The sequence below is a fragment of the Myotis daubentonii genome, chromosome 8 (assembly GCF_963259705.1).
Source record: "Myotis daubentonii chromosome 8, mMyoDau2.1, whole genome shotgun sequence".
In the NCBI taxonomy this organism is placed as follows: Eukaryota; Metazoa; Chordata; class Mammalia; order Chiroptera; family Vespertilionidae; genus Myotis; species Myotis daubentonii.
Window position 1 is genome coordinate 49969958 of NC_081847.1, and position 19926 is coordinate 49989883.

At 40.9% G+C, this 19926-nt stretch overlaps 1 protein-coding gene across 2 annotated transcripts in view; it reads left to right on the forward strand.

Moving 5' to 3' along the window:
* Positions 1-19926, forward strand: part of DOK6 (docking protein 6) — a 247369-nt gene that overhangs the window by 122016 nt on the left and 105427 nt on the right. Inside the window, exon 4 of one of the 2 annotated variants that reach the window (XM_059706350.1) lies at positions 16180-16299. In XM_059706350.1, coding sequence (XP_059562333.1) covers positions 16180-16299 — 120 coding nt within the window. Of the gene's footprint in view, positions 1-16101; positions 16300-19926 lie in introns of both variants that reach the window. The other variant, XM_059706349.1, reaches the window with a different exon arrangement.

Genomic DNA, 19926 nt, shown 5'->3' on the forward strand with positions numbered 1-19926 from the left:
AGAGAGAGAGAGAGAGAGAGAGAGAGAGAGAGAGAAACATCAATGTGAGACCAAAATATTGATCAGCTGCCTCCACACCCCCTACCAGGGATCATGACTGCAACCCGGGCATGTGCCCTGACCAGGAATTGAACCAACAACCTTTTGATGCAGGGGACAATGCCCAACCAATCAGCTAGAGCCCCATATACAAGTTTTGAAAAAAGTGTTCTAATCATTATCACTTGGTAAATGATGATTTTTCCTTCACCTTCCATTCCAAAGCCTTTGATTAATGTGAGTTACATATTTACTTTGGTAGGTTAGTAATACTTTCAGCAAAATATCAAAGGGATCTTGATGTTTTAGTTGGCAGACTTTTAAGTTTTTAGGAAAAGAAATCTTATTTCCATGACCTGGGAGATCTACATTTTACCGGTGTCCAGTCATTATGGAGGGCATGCTTTGGTTTCAGAAAAGTTGATTGTCTTACCCAAGGCCCATGATGTTTAGCAGACCATCACTCAGAGCTTCTAATTCTTTGATCAGTAATCTTCCTATTGCCTTTGATGTTCCTCTAGAGCAGTGGTTCTCAACCTTCCTAATGCCGCGACCCTTTAATACAGTTCCTCATGTTGTGGTGACCCCCAATTTCATTGTTACAAATTGAACATAATTAAAGCACAATGATTAATCACAAAAACAATATGTAATTATATATGTGTTTTCTGATGGTCTTATGCAGGGGTCCTCAAACTTTTTAAACAGGAGACCAGTTCACTGTCCCTCAGACCGTTGGAGGGCCGGACTATAGTTTAAAAAAAACTATGAACAAATTCCTATGCACACTGCACATATCTTATTTTGAAGTAAAAAAACAAAATGGGAACAAATAAAATATTTGTATTTGCATGTGGCCTGCGGGCCAAAGTTTGAGGACCCCTGGTCTTAGGCGACCCCTGTGAAAGGGTCGTTCGACCCCCCAAAGGGGTCACGACCCACAGGTTGAGAGCCGCTGCTCTAGAGTAAGGGTTGGCAATTTTTTTTTTTTTAATAAAAATCCAGGTAGTAAGTAGTTTAGGTCATGCAGTGTCTGTTGAAACTACTTGCCTTTGTTCATGCAGTGTGAAAGTAGTCATCGACAATGAATAAATGAATGAGTATGGCAGTGTTCCAATAAAGCTTTATTTACAAAAGCAGATGGCAAGCTGGATTTGACCCTGGAGGTGTGATTTGCCAACTCCTGCTAAGAAACATTCTATAATACCCTTACCTAGTTATAGGAATTACCTGACCTTTGAGGTGAACTACCGATTCTAATGTCTCATAATTCTGGTTCAGGAGGAGACCCAGGAATCTGTATTCTTCTCAAACATATCAAGTGATTTTTTCTGCCCAAGGGACAAGTTTGGCAAACATTGGTCTAGAGTACAGTTATTCTTCATATTATAATATTAGAAAGCCACAAATGTTTATTTCTACTTTTAACTAATTAATAACTTTTCCAACTTCTATCAGGTCAAGGGTGAGTCAGAGGGACCTTAATGTTTGGCTTCAGTTTAGTTTAGCACATTGATTTGATTCAGATCATCTATTTGTGGTTTAGTTTATATTGTTGGTTTATGTATGAACTCTTGTGTGATTTATTACTGGTTCTTATGTGGTTCTTTGATCAGAATAGTTCAAAGAAGGAACCTACACCATCCTCTAAAGGAACTGAGGCTTGCTTAATATAAAGTATGTAAAATATGCATACACATATATGTATGATAGAGAGGATACTATATCAAAAAAAGATGATGACTAGTTAGAAATAGGGCTTTATAAAGCAACTAAAAATAATAACATTAGAGAGAGATTGCACAATTTACAAGGTACGTTATTGTCATTTCATATTTACAATCTTGGGAGAGAAATGTTTCCTCCTGTAGCTGAAGAGACTGAGGCTCAACTCACACAGCTGATAAATAGAATTAGGACATCAACTCTCAAGACTTTAAATTTCAAATTCTGTGCCCTTTCTCCTACCATGGGAGTGGTAGGAGTAAAAGAAGAAAAACAGAAGCTATAAAAAATACATGAACCAAGAAAAAACTTTAATCACAGTGTCCATTTCTCCAATACTATGTGACTAAAAGGAAACCCAAGCCTCTTAAGAGCCATTTTGCCATGGTCCTGGGAAATCAAGAAACAAAGTTTGCCAAAATATCACTAAATGTCTTCCAATTTTATGATTGTCTTAGTGCAAACTCTTTGCAGCAGTGAGTACCCTCCCTGCAGCTTTAGAAACCAAGGTCAAGAGCCCATACTTGATGGAGACTGGGGAGAGAGGAGAACTTGGCCAGTTAGGAAGAAAGGAATTTCTGTAAACTGAAGAGAGCTGGCTCGTCACTTGCCTTTTCTATAAAGTCCTTCCCAGCTGCTCATTCATAGCTTTCTGACAACCTGATCTGCTCTCTCTCCTATGAGTCCTTGTGCTCATTTTTTCTTGCAACACCTTTATTTACTGCCCTCTCCTTTGATGCTGTGGGATTCTAGTGAGATGCCTTATTTACTGTTTTATTCCCTAGCAATTAGGGAATAACCAAAGCACAGCATCTAATGTATCAAAGTGACTGAATTAATGCAAGAAAGAAGGAAGAAAGAGAAGGAGGTGTGGGGGAGGAGAGACAGAAAGAAAAATGGTGAATGTCAATAGCACACAAGGGAAATATTAGCATTACTGAGGCTCAACTCACACAGCTAGAATAGCTAATTGAGTATCTCTACCCATTATATTTCTATGAGAGGCCTGGCTCAACAAATTTATGCGTGGGTACGGTCCCTAGGCCTGGCCTGCAATCAGAGCCATCTTCCCCAGCTGCCTGCAGCCGGCCCCACTTCCCGCCATCACCCATCCCTGGTTCCCAGTTTGCTATTTGATGATCGGAGCCTGCCGGCTGGAGGGAAGGCAGCCATTCCTGCCTGCTCTCCGGCCCCACCCCCACTGCAGGTTTCCCTCTGTATGTGGGGTGACTGGCAGGTCGGGGGCCTTGGCCTGGCACCACCCACGTCCCCTGCTACACACCCTGGTTCCCCATTCACCATCAGGTGATCAGAGCCTGCTGGCTGGGGAAAGGGACCCAGAGGTGGTCAGGGTACCTCATAGTGACTGGTTGAGTGATCGTTCTGGTTGTTTTGCTGTTAGGGTCAATTTGCATATTACCCTTTTATTATATAGGCTAGAGGCCCAGTGCATGGGTGGGGGCCAGCCGGCCTGCCCTGATGAGGGCCCCAGATCTTGGTGGGCATCCCCACTAGGGGACGGGGCTGGCTAGGGCAAGGGGCCATGAGTGTTTTGCTGGCTGGCCACATCCCGATCAGGGTGGGGCTCCCCGCTGGGGGGTGGGGCTGGCCAAGGTGAGGGGCTACAAGCAGTTTGCAGGCCAGCCATGCTCCCAATTGGGGTGTGGGTCCCCACTGGGAGGTAGGGCCAATTGGGGTGAGGGGCTGCGGTTATTCTGGTCTCTGGTCGTTCCACTGTTTCAGTCACTGGGCTTTTATTATATAGGATTTCTTTTCTGTTCTCAAGCTAATCCAGAGTAGAATTATCTTCCCCAGAGTCCCTTGCCATCTTCTGATATTTTCAACTGGATCATGGCCCTGTTAATGATGATGATGGCCCTGATAATTGATGATGAGAGACTATGGCCTGTTTCCCAGGTAACCATATGCACCTTGAGCCAAAGGTCTTTTTCTTAGTGACCATTTTAACTGGTTTCCCTGATTCCAGCCTGTCTGCACAATCTGTTGCCTATACCCGTGGTCGGCAAACTGCGGCTCGCGAGCCACATGCGGCTCTTTGGCCCCTTGAGTGTGGCTCTTCCTAAGCCTTAGGAGTAACCTAATTAAGTTAATAACAATGTACCTGCCTATATAGTTTAAATTTAAAAAATTTGGCTCTCAAAAGAAATTTCAATCGTTGTACTGTTGATATTTTGCTCTGTTGACTAATGAGTTTGCCGACCACTGGCCTATACCAATGCCAGATCAATTTGCAGTGGAGTTCTAGTAACCAAAGTGCTCTGATGCCCCCATCTTGCCTAATAAAACCTGAATACTTGGCGGGCCTTCACGCCCTCCACATGCCAGGTAGACACGTTGCTATTCTCTAAGTGCCAACTGACTGACAAATTGCTGTTCCCAAACATGCCCCAAACATGGCCTCAGTCTGGTATTCCACTCTTTTCCTTATCAATTCTCTATTTTTTCAAAGTGGGATCTCAAACTCTATCTCAAAGATAATCTCACTGTCCTTAAGCTTCCTTATCAGTTTGTGTTTTCCTTTGAAGCCATTTTTATCTCATTCTTGTCTCGGGAGAAGCACAATTTTAGGAGAAGAGCACTTTGGAGTCAGAAAAGTATGGGCTGTTCCCTACCTTCAACTCAAGGCCCTTGGACTAGTGGCCTAGCCATGCCAAAGTTAGTTCCAAATCCGCACATTTCTGAGAGCAGTTTATCTGTGCATGGTTGGCAGCAACTGAAAACCTGCCCTGCTCCTAGCAGAAGCTTAACCACCTGTTTGCTGAGTGACAGAAGCACTCAAATCAAGTCATAGGAACAGAGAGATGCAGGAACCACAGGGAATGAGGGAAGGAAGGGCGGTTGGATCATAGAAAGGTTACTGGTTTTGAAGAATCATGACATTTAAACTTTATTAAAGAAAATGGCAGAGTATCTTTAGTTGATGTTTTGGCTAACAGACACCAAAATATTTTTTATTCCAAAAAAGTATAAAGAAATATAACCATTTAGACATCAGGCATCTCTTTTAGAATGTTTTTCATTATTCTCTCTTAAACAGTGGATGCACCTGTTTTTAAACAATGCCAGCATCCCAGTCGCAAATTAGTATAATTGTATGCTCTAGTGTTCTTTACAATATAAATGTTTTTTTTCTGCTTATTTTCCTAAAAATCTGAACTCAGCCTTACTGACAATAAATAGGAAGTCATGCTAATGCTATTCCACAACCAATTTCCACTTAATCATTGACCAGACTGATTGCTAATATGTAATGGGAGATTTTAATTGCATTTACTTTATATTTGAACAGTAGCAATAATAACATGCCAACTGTCCACAGATTTATCAAATACTTGCTTAGGTATAGAATCACCGTGAAGCTTAGCATCTCTTTTTTGTTATTAAAATGTGCTTTCAAAATTTACCTTTAACCTTTACTCCACACACCTAGAAAGGGTAACTGTAGTCGCACTCATGCTTCCTTAACATCTTAGCTCCCCACAGTTATTTACTATCATAGTTAAGATGACTATTAAAAAGAAACATATTCAGATGCTATTGTGCTGAATTTCTGAATATTTTTAAGTTAGCAGCAAACAAATACATTGTTTCTGACAAAACAAAACAAAAAAATAAAAGGTCCATTTCCCTTCTCTTTTCCATTGAAGAATGGAAAGAATGTCTTCAGCATCCATTGTTGAGAGTTTATATAAATGACCTTTTACCAGGAAACTTAAAAAATCACAATAAAATTCTTATTAATATCTCTAGAATAAAGACTAGAATTAGAAGAGGTGAGGGCATGAAATTGTCTGCACTGAACGTCCCCTACTAAGTGGTGTGTGAACTTCAATGCCTGAGATTTACACAGTCCTGAGTGGCTCACCCTGTCTTTGGCTGAGAGCCAAAACATGGCCTGCTTGTGCCTCCATGGAGTTTATAGAAAATAATCAGAGCAGCCCCTATTGCCATGCGCAGTCAAATAACTGTCCATGCAATTAGGAACAGCAGTAAATTCCTTTTTATTTATTGATTCCTATTCAGAAAGTCAAATCCCTAGCCAGTTTGAGATGTACATTACAAAAAGAAATCTATAAATTAAGAAACAGAACATGAGCTTAACTACACACACAAAAAAAGAGAGACATGGTTTGTACTATCAAGCACATAATCCCAGTGGATATGATATTATTAGAGCGTAGTATCCAGATAGCATGTTCTTGAGTCCCAATCATTTTCTGGAGAAAAAATTTTCCTGACCTCTCCTACTATCCACACAGCTTCCCATTTGAGGAGTTGTGATGATGTCCCCTCCAAGAAAGGACACCTGCAAACCCTAGGCATGAGAGGGACGTTAATATATTTTCAACAGCTATCACTCATAAAGTGTAAAAGGTTCATCTAATTATAGAAAAGGAAGATAGTAAATCCATATTCATTTAAAAAATAGTTACATCAAGGCTTTCTTTTCTCAAAGCTTCTTTCTACAATGAAAAATTTCTATCTAAGAGAAATAATTCATGACTACATTAACCAAGTCTCCTTGTCAGATGTCTGAAAAATGATGCCTTTCATTGTATAGACTGGATTTTCACAAACCTGTAGTAATAATGAGAAAAGGGTCTGTCAGTTTGAGACATGCCCTCCCATGCCAGGAGTTTGCCCACTTCTGTTAGGATGAAGAAACTTAAGTTATCAGCCACAACAGATATTCTCAGAGCTTGGCAATTCATTTATATTGCTGTGAGGGAATTTTTCTGCATAACTGCTTTTTTTTTAAATAGTTGAGTCATGACAAACTCTATGATTATCTAATTAGAAAATGCTAAAAAAATCAATTGAAAATGAATTTGAATTAATGAGTTTAGTAAAGTGGCTTGATAGAAGATCCATATGCAGAAATTAATGACTTACAAAAAGCAGTACATATCTAGATAAGGTAATGAAAACAAATGACTTTATTTCCAGTGACAAAAAGTCCCATAAAATTCTTAGGAATAGACAATCTGAGAAATGTGCAAGACCCACATAAATACATAAATCTTAATAGAATATAAAAGATGTCAAATCTTCCTATATTCATGTTTGTGCAATGTAATTCCAATAATTAGACTTCATAAAAAATGAGACTTGGCCACTAATTCTACAATAGATTGCTCATGAACATTCCTTTGGAGAGTCCCCTACACGAAGCCTGGCACTGGGTTGCCAAGTTATAAGTAGCATAAATCCCAATGGCTGAGACCCAGGTAGAAAGAAGAGGCCATGAACAGATAGCTGAGAAAGTTTCAGGCAGACTTGTAGGATTAGGGAGGGGAAAAAAATCAAATTTAGATAGTTGCCACAGCAACCAGAGCTTGAAACAAGATCCTGTAGAGAAGGAAACACAGAGAAGTGAACTTGACATATGATTCTACTTTGCTTCATGAGCTACTTACTGTTGGCTAAGTAACCACTAGGTGCTGAGAAGCCAAACTGAAAGTGGTGGCTAAGAAAGTGTTCAATAGCCCATGATACTGGGAGTCAAATTTGGAATTCAGTGTCAAAGAAACCTTGTAAACATCCCAGATTCTGGTGGGATCCTGAATTGCTGTACCCCAGAGATAAAGAAAAATTAAATATGAACCAGTACTGTCAAAGACAGAAACCCAAATTTGAATCATCTGAGTCCCAGGCTGAATAAAGTTGATAAGTCTCTAGCTACTAGCAAAAAGCTGAACTAAACCCTCTCTAGACAAAGCTAACATCATTAAGATCCTCAAGTTATCTTTATAATGTTTCATATATACTTCCCAGCATTCAATCAAATATCAACAATCATACCCAGAAAAGGAGCCAAGAGAGAAAGTAGTCAATAGAAGAAGGACTTTGACTTCCTCAATATTGTAATTACACAATATACCAACACAGGAGTTAAAATAACTTTGGTTAATAAACATCACTAGGGTAGGAAATATAATATTGTGTCAACATGAAGTGGAGGCTGTGGACTTGAATTATTTGCGTAAAATCTGGCTCTGCAAGTGCTCTCTCCTTCCCGGAGAAAGTAATAGCACAACTCCACTTGATGCCCTGAGCAAGCACTGAGCAGGGCTGACATCAGTCTCAGAGGTAGGTGGAGAACAGTTATCCAAATGAAAGCTCACCACACACATGAATGCAACTTACTGATATAAACTATTTGCATGAGGAAAGAATCCAACCTGATATTAAATTTAAAAATTCTTCCAGAATTGCTCACTTCTCTAAGAGTTGGAAGGTGGCAAACTATGAATGGTTTTGTTGAGAAGTTTTAAGGGTCACAGCCTTTTGAGGTTTCCAGAGGAGAGAAAGTCTTTCTGATGATAACCTTACAATAAAACTGTACAGCCTGTCTGGAATGGCTCAGTTGGTTGAGTGTGGTACCATGAATCGAAAGGTTACTGGTTCGACTCTTGGTCAGGGCATATGCCAGGGTTGCCAGCTTGATCCCCAGGAAAGCGTGTGCAGGAGGCAGCCAATCAATGTTTTCACATCGATATTTCTCTCGCCCTCTCCCTTCCTCTCTCTATAAAATCAATAAAAATATATTTTTTTAAAAAAAACTGTACAAACCACAATGAGAGAAAGTCATCTGCTTTTTAAAAAGGAAAACTAGCACCCTAGAATGGCAAAAAATAAGAAAAGTTTTAAAAGAATATAAAGTAATTATATTTGAAATAAATAAATATAAGAAAGAACTAGACATATTTTGGAAGGACATATTAATATTAAAAAATTATATGCAAAATACACCACTAGAACCTCTAAATATTTTTAAAAGCCATTGAAATGCAAAGGGTTGAATAAAATTAGATTTTTAAGGAGATCACTAGTTATTAGAAAATAAGTCTGAAACTATCAAGAATGCAGCACGAAATATGAAGAGATTAAAATATTAACATATGAAAAATATCCTAGAAATGAAGAAAATACATTGTCTTCCAGGGTTACATCAAGCCAACATGTAGACACATATGTGAATAAGCAAAATTACATATAAAGCAGCCACAAAGAAAACAGAAACTTTTAGAAAGAAATGACAGATGAACAGATGACTCAATATTGGCAACAATAAATAGAAAACACTAGAAAAATGTTTTCAAAATTCTGGAGAAAAATAGCAATTAAAATAAATTGTCATTTAAGGGTGAAGGTAGAAAAGACATTTTCAGAAGTAAAAAAAAAAAATAAGGAAATTTATTAATCTATGCCATCACAGAAGTGCTAAAAATATATTCTTTAGGAAGAAGGAAATAAAAAACAGAAAGGAAGTGCTTCTTATGAGATACATGCACATGAGAGCAAGGACCCAGAGTGATGGAAAGTAAAGGGGATGGGAAGGATGAGTCCCATGTGGTAACCTGGTACTGTTCCCAATGACCACCTCCCTTGCTCTGGGCAAATATTGAACCTTCTTTTCCAGGAACATGTTTTTGTCGGTGGAATGTGGAGGCACTGACATGCCCCACATCTGACGTTAATGGCCCTGCCTGGTTCTATGCTTTGACCCTCTTTACCTTGAGACTGGGTTACAGGCTGCCCCTCCAGCCTGGTCCTACAGAAGGAAACCTGGCGCATCGCTGAAGCTGACCTGCATCCAACAAGGGCAGGAGCAAGAAATAAACATTTTTGTCATAGAAATCCTCTGAGATTGCAGGGCTGTTTCTTATCACGGCATAATCTAAGCTAAAGTTGGTTGATACAGAAAAATATATTAGAAAAACGTGAACCAAAGAAACCTGGTATAAGGTAGTGAGGTAGCAGACGGCCCTTTTTTATCTAGATGAGCAACTGTGAATAGCAAAAGTTACAATATCCACTTAAATAGGGATAAATAGGAACCTCAAAACATCCAGCAAGTGACTAAATTACCTGCACTTGGACCTAGAATTCATCTTTAACTTCCTGTCCCACGTACTCATTCCACATTATTAGTTTCCATATGTAGGTGCTGAGCTAGGGTCTAGAGCAGCGGTTCTCAACCTGTGAGTCACGACTCCTTTGGGGGTCAAACGACCCTTTCACAGGGGTCACCTAAGACCATCGGAAAACACATATATAATTACATATTGTTTTTGTGATTCGTCACTATGCTTTAATTATGTTCAATTTGTAACACTGAAATTGGGGGTCACCACAACATGAGGAACTGTATTAAAGGGTCACGGCATTAGGAAGGTTGAGAACCACTGGTCTAGAGTGACTCAATGGAGTAGGTTTCCCACACTCCAGTGTCTTACTAGTAAGTATATTGGTTGAGAAGGGCAGACAAATAACTCAGTGATACACAGGGGCTATGATAAGAGTATGTCCAAAGTGCTGTGGAAACATGGGGAAAGTGTCAAACCTAAACATGGGACTGAAGGAGTTAAATTGAGCTGGTCATACTTGAAACCAGTTTTAAAAGATTATTAAGTGTGAGGGGAAGTGAGAGGGAGCAAAAGAGGGCACTTCAGGGAGAGGAAAAAACCATGTTTTCTACTTGCAAAAAACACTAAAAGCTCCCCCCTCTCAAAACTGATCAATCTTACCAATTTGACTTCATTGGAAAAGGCACTTTCTCTGTTTCCTGCTAAACAAAGACACAGTCTTTCCATCTTTGCTGAAGCAAGAATTTAGGTTTTACCTGGTTTCCTGTCTCCCAAAAGAAAAAGTGAGAGGAAAAGAAAAGTCATAAAATATCAGCTTAGGCTAGTGAATTAACAAGTAGGTACCAACTTTCAAGAATCAAAAGCATCATCTAATTAGTGTGTATATTTTCATAACTGCAAATTTTTGAATGATAATAGCGAGATCCCTGTATTTATTAAGGAATAGTACACATGGGGAGATATTTTTCTTCACTTTCTAGGAAAGCATGCATTTAAGAAGAGTTTAATAAATATAGAAAGAATATTTATCACCCAATAATAGAAAAATTTGATGTGCTTTAGAATTGCTTGGTTTGCTGAAGACAAAACAAGATGGTGTTTACCTACATTTTCCCAAGATTACTAATAAATGCTAAATCCAGTGAGGAGTAGATATAATAATTTCTTATCTGTGCACAAAACGAGTCTCGCCTGATCTTACATTAAATTAGCACAGAAGTGACTTGATGCTATTTTTAATTCTGCTATATGATTCTGACAGCCTGTTTTCTGTACATGTGATGAAAATCGTTCACTGTTTTCAAATGTAGCCCAGCTTGGGTCATTTAACTTTCATGTTGTTAGCATGGTCTACATTTAGTGAAAGTAACACATCTTGAATGTAATTTATTCATTAACTGAAGGCCCGGTGCACAAAATTTGTGCACAGGTAGGATCCCTAGGCCTGGCCAGAGATAAGGTCCTATCAGGGCCTTCTGGCTGCTGGCTGGGGCCTTCCTTCATTCTGCGCTGCCCCCCAGTGGTCAGTACATGTCATAGTGAGCAATCAGTCTCCTAGTCAAACTCCCACAGGGACAATTTGCATATTAGGCTTTTATATATATAGACACTAGAGGCCCGGTGCACAAAAATTTGTGCACTCAGGGGGGAAGGGGGAGCCCCTCAGCCCAGCCTGTGCCCTCTCGCAGTCTGGGACCCCTTGGGAAATAACGCCCTGCTGGCTTAGGCCTGCTCCCGGGTGGCAGAGGGCAGGCCCAATCCCTAGGTGCAACCTCTGGTCGGGCTCAGAGCAGGGCCAATTGGGGAGTTGGGGCGCTGCCCCCTGTCATGCACAGAGCAGGGTGGATCGGGAGGTTGCGATGCCACCCTCAGTCATGCTCAGGGTAGGGCCGATTGGGGGGTTGGGGCACCACCCCCTGTCACACTCAAGGCAGGGTCGATAGGGAGGTTGCGGTGCCACCCCCTGTCACGGCACAGAGCAGGGCCAATCAGAGGGTTGGGGCACTGCCCCCTATCACGCACAGAGCAGGGCCCATCAGGGGGTTGGGGCTCCGTACCCTGCCACACACAGAGCAGGGCCGATCAGGGGGTTGGGGAGCTCCCCCCTGTCACTCACAGAGTAGGGCCAATAGGGGAGGTGGGGAACCACCCCCTGTCACACACAGAGCAGGGCGGATCAGGCGGTTGGGGCGCCGCCACTCTCACACTCAGGGCAGGGCTGATGGGGAGGTTATGGCTCTACCCTGTCACACAAAGAGCAGGGCCCATGTGAGGGGGGGGGGGGGTTGGGGCACCGCACCCTGTCACACACAGAGCAGGGCCAATTAGGGGGTTGGGGCGCCGCAGCCTGTCACACACAGAGCCGCAGGGCGATCAGGGGGTTGGGGCGCCGCAGCCTGTCACACACAGAGCCGCAGGGCGATCAAGGGGTTGGGGAGCTCCCCTGTCACGAACAGAGCAGGGCAGATAGGGAGGTTGTGGCCCCGCACCCTGTCACACACAGAGCTGCAGGGCGATCAGGGGGTTTGGGCGCTGCCCCCTGTCACGCTGATCCCGGTGCCGGGAGACCTCTCGGCTCTGCTGATCCCGGTGCTTGGAGACATATTACCCTTTTACTATATAGGATAGAGGCCTGGTGCACAGGTGGGTGCCGGCTGGTTTGCCCTGAAGGGTGTCCTGGATCAGGGTGGGGGTCCCCACTGGTGTGCCTGGCCAGCCTGGGTGAGGGGATGATGGCTGTTTGCAGCTGGTCACACACCCTTCAGGGTGGGGGTCCCCACTGGGGTGCCTGGCCAGCCTGGATGAGGGGATGATGGCTGTTTGCAGCTGGTCACACACCCTTTAGGGTGGAGGTCCGCACTGGGGTGCCTGGCCAGTCTGGGTGAGGGGCTGAGGGCTGTTTTCAGGCTGGCAGGCGACTGAAGCTCCCAACTGCTCCTTTTTTTCTTTTTTCTTTTTTATTCTGGGCCAGCTTTAGCTCTGGCTCCAGCTCTGAGGCCTCTGCTGCTGAAAGCAGGTATCTGGTTTGTTTGGGTTCTATAATCAAAACAATGTATAACTTCAGCTCTGAGATCCTGGCCAGCTGAAAGCAGGTTTCTGGTGTTTTGTTCAGCTTCTATATTTGTTACAATGTTTCAAACTGCAAGCTCAGAGGCCGGCAAGGCAGGCGGGGAACGTTGAGTCCTCTGTCACTGAAGCAAGCAAGCCTCATGTTCGCTTCCAGCTGCCTGGCTGCCAGCCACCATCTTGGCTGGCTGTTAATTTGCATATCTCCTTGATTAGCCAATGGGAAGGGTAGTGGTCGTACGCTAATTACCATGTTTCTCTTTTATTAGATAGGATAGGCATCTATTAAGGGTCTGCTGTGTAAAGGGTTCTTCTGATTCAAAAGGATACAGCTATACTCTCCCCAGAATTCTGTGAAGAAGGGATGAAAGCAAACTCAGGAAGGAGCCATTCACTGTTGAGTCTATTTCTATTTTGCCCCATTTCTGGTCATCATTTTCCCTACAATCAGTAAATCCATTTGGCTCATAATTCACTCATTTAGTTTTGGTCTCTCTTCTCCATTTGTCTTGTTATTTCCAACTATCTTTCCATTTTTCTTTTGGAAGTTATTGAATTTCTTCATTTAAATAATCCTACACATAATGAAAATATTACATGGGTTTCTTTCCTAGAGAAAAGTCATTTATCTGAATTAATAATTTGAACATAGCTGTAAGTTCTTCAGAAAAAAAGCTTAATGGACAAAGCACTTCCATCAGGGAGAGAAAATCATAGTAAAAGTTGTAGAATGTTTTAGGCCTTTATTCCTCCATAAAGAATTTTAATTATTTATACACTACTAGAGGCCCAGCGCACAAAATTGTGCATGAGTAGCTCACCGCTGCTTGCCACTGCTTGCTGCCTCCCCACCCATTGCTCGTAGCTTGCCACACTGCCCACCGCCACTTGTGGACTGGGGGGGAGGGGAAGAGGAACCGAGAGGTGGTCAATGCACCTCATGGTGACTGGTTGAGCGGTCGTTCCAGTCATTATGCTTATGGTCCCTGGCCTTTTATTATATAGGATGTGTAGACCAAAATGGAAGTTGGAAAGATGAAACAAAAAAACAAACGGCACTAAATCTATGGAAAAACAAATAGTTATAATGCAATGGGTTCAACTTATCCCATTTGTATTTAATCTCATTTCTGTAAGATAAATAACATGGAAAGCTGAAAGATAGATAATTTGGAGAAAATCAATGGCTAAATAATGATGAAACAAATAAATTAACACACAATAAAATATTAAAGGACTTTAATACATAGAGTTTGCCTAGGAAAGAACAAATATAGGGTAAAGCTATCATTGTTTGAAAGGTGACTATGAAAAACAGATTTAAAAACAAACTTTTATAATACCCAAACAAATTCAACTTGTAAGATCAAGTATGCAGATTGCAAAGGTTAATAGTTTGAGATGAAGGTTTGGGCTGATCTAATTGAACCAAATATGATAAAAACATGCAGCGAATGGGTAGAGTGCTGACTGATTTTACTATATGAACACAGGACCTTCTCTAGCTGTTCACAGGTGGTCACTCTCACTGCCCTGGACATGCCTTCCCAATTCAGCCCCTGACCACCCTCCTCAGTTCAGCCTGATTCCTCCAATAGTTCTCTCTCTCTCTCTCTCTCTCTCTCTCTCTCTCTCTCTCTCTCTCTCTCTCTTTCACACACACACACACACACACACACACACACACACACATACACTCTCTCTCACAAATACCTCCCACACTAACATGCACACGCATATTCACTGTCACATGCTCACAAATACCCTCGTACTCACATACACTGATACCCACCACACACAGACACACATCCACACTTTCTCCCTGCTTAACCTGCAGGTCCCTGAACAGATTCCTTCCTTGCTACTGACCCTTGGCATCACTCCCCATTTCCTACCTGGCTAAGCCTTCCAGAGTACCATATACCAAACTCACCTGCTACCCATCTAGACTTGAAGATCATTGAGAACAGGAAAAAATGTCATTTTCATACAACCTCCTCCTTGCACATTTCCTGGCTTACAGTGAATTCACGTTGAATGCCTAAAAATGAAATGAACTGTTGACAACATCTGAATTACAAGGATATTCTCTCTCTCTCTCTCTCTCTCTCTCTCTCTCTCTCTCTCTCTCTCTCCATTCCTCTCTCTAAAATTCAATACAAAAGTTTTAAGTTTATTTTTAAATTTTTTAAAACTAAAAGTGAATGACAAATTTGCCTTGACATCTCACTGGTCAAACTTATTTTTGATGCTAAGGCAGTGTGACTAGCACAGGAAGAAAACATTCCCCAGGCTAGATGGTGTTGACCGTGGCGCAGAGCAGTTGGTATTTAAATCCATGGAGTCAAGAAGACCTGTCACAGATAACTTTTCATGGGGAGTTTAAAATGCCAAGACAAAGGTTGGAATGGCATCCACAGAGAGCAAGAACAGATGTGAAGGAAATTGATATTAAACTCTTCTGGTATAGATTTGTGGAAAAGTCAGAAATGTCTCTCTCTGGGCAGGTGTCAAAGGAGAGTTCTTAACCAATTTCTATGGAGGGGTTTTTGGGAGTTGGGCCCAAAATTTTGGACCTCATACTCTTTTTCAGATCTCTGCATATTAAAGACAGCTGAAAGACCTGGGTTCCAATTTGGTCTTGGTGCTGACCAATGACAAATAATATGCTATGGGACCCAGGTACAAATTTAACCCTTTAGCCACCTCACCTACACAAGGCTTATGTTCAAGTCAAATTTATATATGTTTGTGAAAGTGTTAGATACAACAAGACTCAGTCAGATATTGTGATATTTCAAGCAAAGAAAAAAGTTGAGAAAATAAACAAATTGAGAAGTGATAGAAGTAAAAAGAGTGGGTATCTAATCGACATCTCAGATAATTGGCATTTGCTAAAGAGGATTAATACGTTTAGTAGTCTATCCCAAATTTTTTAAAGTAAGGAGGTCCCACTTCTGATGTTAGAAACAAACACACACCAAAACTGTCACATACTCGTGCTGATCTACGATCCATTGCAATTCAGATTGACTTGGGGATCAGACGTGCAACCCACACAAATCTGTCACATTGAGCAAAACTTTCACTTGCTTAATCTAGTCTGACATTGTCAACTACTCGTGTATTTATTTTCACTTTATATTTAACTAATTTTTCTAAGGAATTTCTACTCAAAACTCAAATCAATCTAAAATATACAGGATTGTAAACAAATACTTTATGTAAATGAGTTAAAGTGCTTTGAAATAATTTTAAATCACCTTAAAATATAATGTCAAGCAGTGGGAAATAATTGTGGGGATTTTTTCCCCCACTCATTGAGTACAGCATCTTTGTGTGCTTAGGGTAGATTTTAACATTTCCTAATTCCCTGCAGAAATGGTCCGGGAAGCAGTGCTCCCCCATCATTCCTGTGCAGCATTGCTTGACTCTGACGGTGTGTGGTCATTTTCAGAGCTGGAGGCCGAGGAGTGGTGCAAGCATCTCTGTATGGAGTGTCTGGGGACCAGGCTGAATGACATCAGCCTTGGGGAACCTGACCTTCTGGCAGCAGGAGTGCAACGAGAGCAGAATGGTAAGTGGGAGTTGCCTTCCCTCATTGTCAAGTACACTAACCGTCATAGAACTTTGAAACTTAAAAGGAGCCCAGAAATGTTTCAGACCAATCATTTTTTCAAGGAAAGTAAACTGATCGATCTGAGCTGTTTAAGAGACTCTCAAGATTGCATAGCAACTAGAGATAATGTTAACATAAAACCTGGATCTCCCGACATCTTTCTTTGTGACATTGCCATTTACCTAAATAAATAACTAATAAGTTAAATCACTGTATATAAGGTTTTGACTGGACAACATTCTTAAATTTTCTTCTTTGAGAGTTACTATACTTTAGAGTCTATATAAACAAATTTGACTTATTGTGTTATTTATCGATTGATTTCAGGGAATTTGGCTAATACAATGTCTTAGCTTAGAATACCATAACAAAATGCCATAGACTGGGTGATTTGAACAACAGGAATTAATTTCTCACAGTTCTGGAGGCTGGAAGTCCAAAGTTAACATTTCAGCAGGGTTGGTGTCTGGTAGGGACCCTTTTTCTGGCTTGCTGACAACTGCCTTCTTGCTGTGATCCTGAGAGAGAGAGCCCTCTCTTGAGTTTCTTCATATAAGGGCACTAATCCCATAATGAGGGCCCCACCCTCAGTACCTCATCTAAATTTATCCCCAAAGATTCCATCTTTAAATACTATAACTTTGGAGGATTAGAGCTTCAATATATGAATTTAGGTTGGGGTTGGAGAGATACAATTCATCCCATAGCAACTATAAGTAGGAAAGTACAGTGGATGAAATCTCAGGGTATAAGAAAATTGAGATTTATGTGACACACAGTTCACTTCTAAGTTTACTTCCTACACTGTTCTGTAAATTTAATGGGCCTTGCTGACATCTCTCAAAAATTTATGCTGCAGATTCTTGCCGAGTACCTCTAAATACTGAAATCAGAGTGATGTAATGAGCTCCTTTTTCTCCATCTTTAAAAAATCATTACCATCACCACCAGATGATCTAGTGGTATGAAAATAGAAACGTTTCAGTGTGGCTAATTTTTGATGGCCAATGTTTGAAAAGGTTGACTAATGTTGGCAAACCTTGACACTGATTATTAAAAAGACTTCTTAGAATTATGCATGGTTTATAAATTAGACAGAACAGGTAGACGTGCACCATGACAACACTTAATGGCTGTCATCTTGTTATGACTGATAATGTTCTAACAACCATCACTGTCTTGTAGTTCATTAAAAAGCATTATTTTCTGTTTGTGCTAAGCTGAAAAACATGTTTTCCCCACCGATTGATCATGAACACATATGGACTCAAAACACTGCCTGTGTTGATAGTTTTTGGAAGGTCACGAAGGCATTCCTGGGGCTCCTTTTCTAGCTGCCTTTGTATCGCAGTTTCCCTTCCACTCTCTTGGAGTTCAGCTCTCTGGTCTGTTTTCTGAGAACCATGCTAAGTGCAGAAAGTCCATAATCACGCTGTCCAACGTATGCTGCTCAGTTTAAGAAAGAAAAAAAAAAAGAAAAAGAAAAAACTCTGGCTGTTAACATTTGTCAAGTACGACATAAAAGAAATACGAAGAAAGACGCTAAGTCAGGCCTAGGAGAGAGGAAGAATTATTGTGCATTTGTTCAGTGTGAATTGTATGCTTTTATTTTAATATTGGGTTTGTAGATGGTTTCCATCCAAATGGATAATGTGCTCCTTTGGTTTAGTGTAATTTTTAAATCTAACTTGATAATAATGTCAAAGTAACTTGCCTAGCATATAAAGGGAAGTTTTTAATACGGTTTTTTTAGCTAGGCCAAGCATGGAATTCAGTGCCAGATCTATTTATAAAAAGCATAGGCAGTTGTAGCCTGCCGAGCAATCTCCAGGCCACAGTATAAATGCAGGCTATTCCCACAGACAAGTAACTCGCTTCTAATTTCAGTTTCCTAATTTCGGTGTAAAGATGAACTAATATTTGCTCATGGGGCTGTCATGATGGTGAAGTGAGGTCGTATCAAATAAAGACCAACTCTCCTGCTTAGCTCAATTTAAAAAATCACAAGTGTTTTTAAGCATAAGTAAAAACAACAACAACAACAAAAAAATAATTCCTGAATATATGTGAGAAGACCTGAAGTCATAAAGCTCTTCTTTATGCCTTCCAGTCACTATGCCAGCATCTTCAAGCAGAAAACCTCTAGACATAAACAAAATCCTTAACTTCTTAAGACATGTTTGAAGTCATTAATATGTACAAATTAGAATAAATCCTTTTTGAAATATTTATCATTACAAATTTGGTCTTCTTTCCTTAAGGCATTTTAGTATTAAATTACACAATTTAACCTTCATCAGAAATATTATTTTACTATTTTATTAATGACTAAAGGCCCGGTGCATGAAATTTGTGCACTGGGGAGAGGGGTTCCTCAGCATGGTCTACACCCTTTTGCAGTCCAGAACACCTCATTCCTTACCGCCCGCCTGCTCACTGCTCCTTACCACTCAGTTCATTGCGTCTGCCCCCTGGTGGGGAGGGACCTCAAGAAGGCTCCCAGCAAGCTAACCTATTGGTCAGAGCGTCTGCCCCCTGGTGGTCAGTGCACGTCATAGCGACTGGTCAACCAGTCGACTTTCTGCCCCCCTGGTGGTTAATCCACATCATAGCAAGCAGTTGAACAGCCTTAGCATATCATTAGCATATTACACTTTGATTGATTGAACAGACTACCAGACACTTAGCATATTAGGCTTTTATTATATAGGATGTGCTTGGATTTCATTTACAGTTTCTCTTGAGTAGTGAGGTGCACATGTGTGCAGAATTGAAATAGTAAATTACATTATTGTGGCTTGTGGTGATTGTGTGGTGTCCTATCATCAAGGAAACACTTACTGAGCAGCCTTGATCACCACATGTTTTGGACATTCAAAATTGCTACTTTCCTCTACTGTTTTTCCAACTCTTCAGACAGCTTGATCTTATTTATTCTGAGACTAGCTAAGAATGAAGCTTTGTGCAAATAATTTTTAAAGGTGTAATTTGTGTTGCTGAGATAAAAGTTATTGGTTAAAATCTTTGCTAAAATCATCTTTATCTAATGCTTCCAGCTGCTTTTGTATTGCCTCTGAATCTCACACGGTACGGGGAAAAGTAAGCAAACACAAGCACACACACAGACTTATTCTTAGACGTTGGATAACACTGCCACAAGAAAGTGTATATTAAGTACACATTTTAAACTTTAAGTTTGTACAACTTCCAGGATCTTCACATCTTTTAGTAGTACTTAAGATAGCCTACAGTGACCTCAGAATGTGACCTGGTTGGGAATACGGTCTTTACAGAGATAATCAAGTTTAAATGTGACCATTAGAATGAGCCCTAATCCAATATGACCTTCACTATGTCCTTATAAAGAGGAGGAATTTGGAGACAGAAACAGACATGCACAGAGGAAAGGTGATCTGAAGACACATGGAGAGAACACAGCCGTGTGAAGGGAGTGAGGCATCTACAGGATGTGGGTTGCTGGCAAACACGGAAGCTAGAAGGGACCAGGAAGGATTCTCCCTCTTGAGCCTCGTAGAGAGCACAGCCTTGCTGACACTTCAAGGTCAAACTTCTGGCTCTAGAATC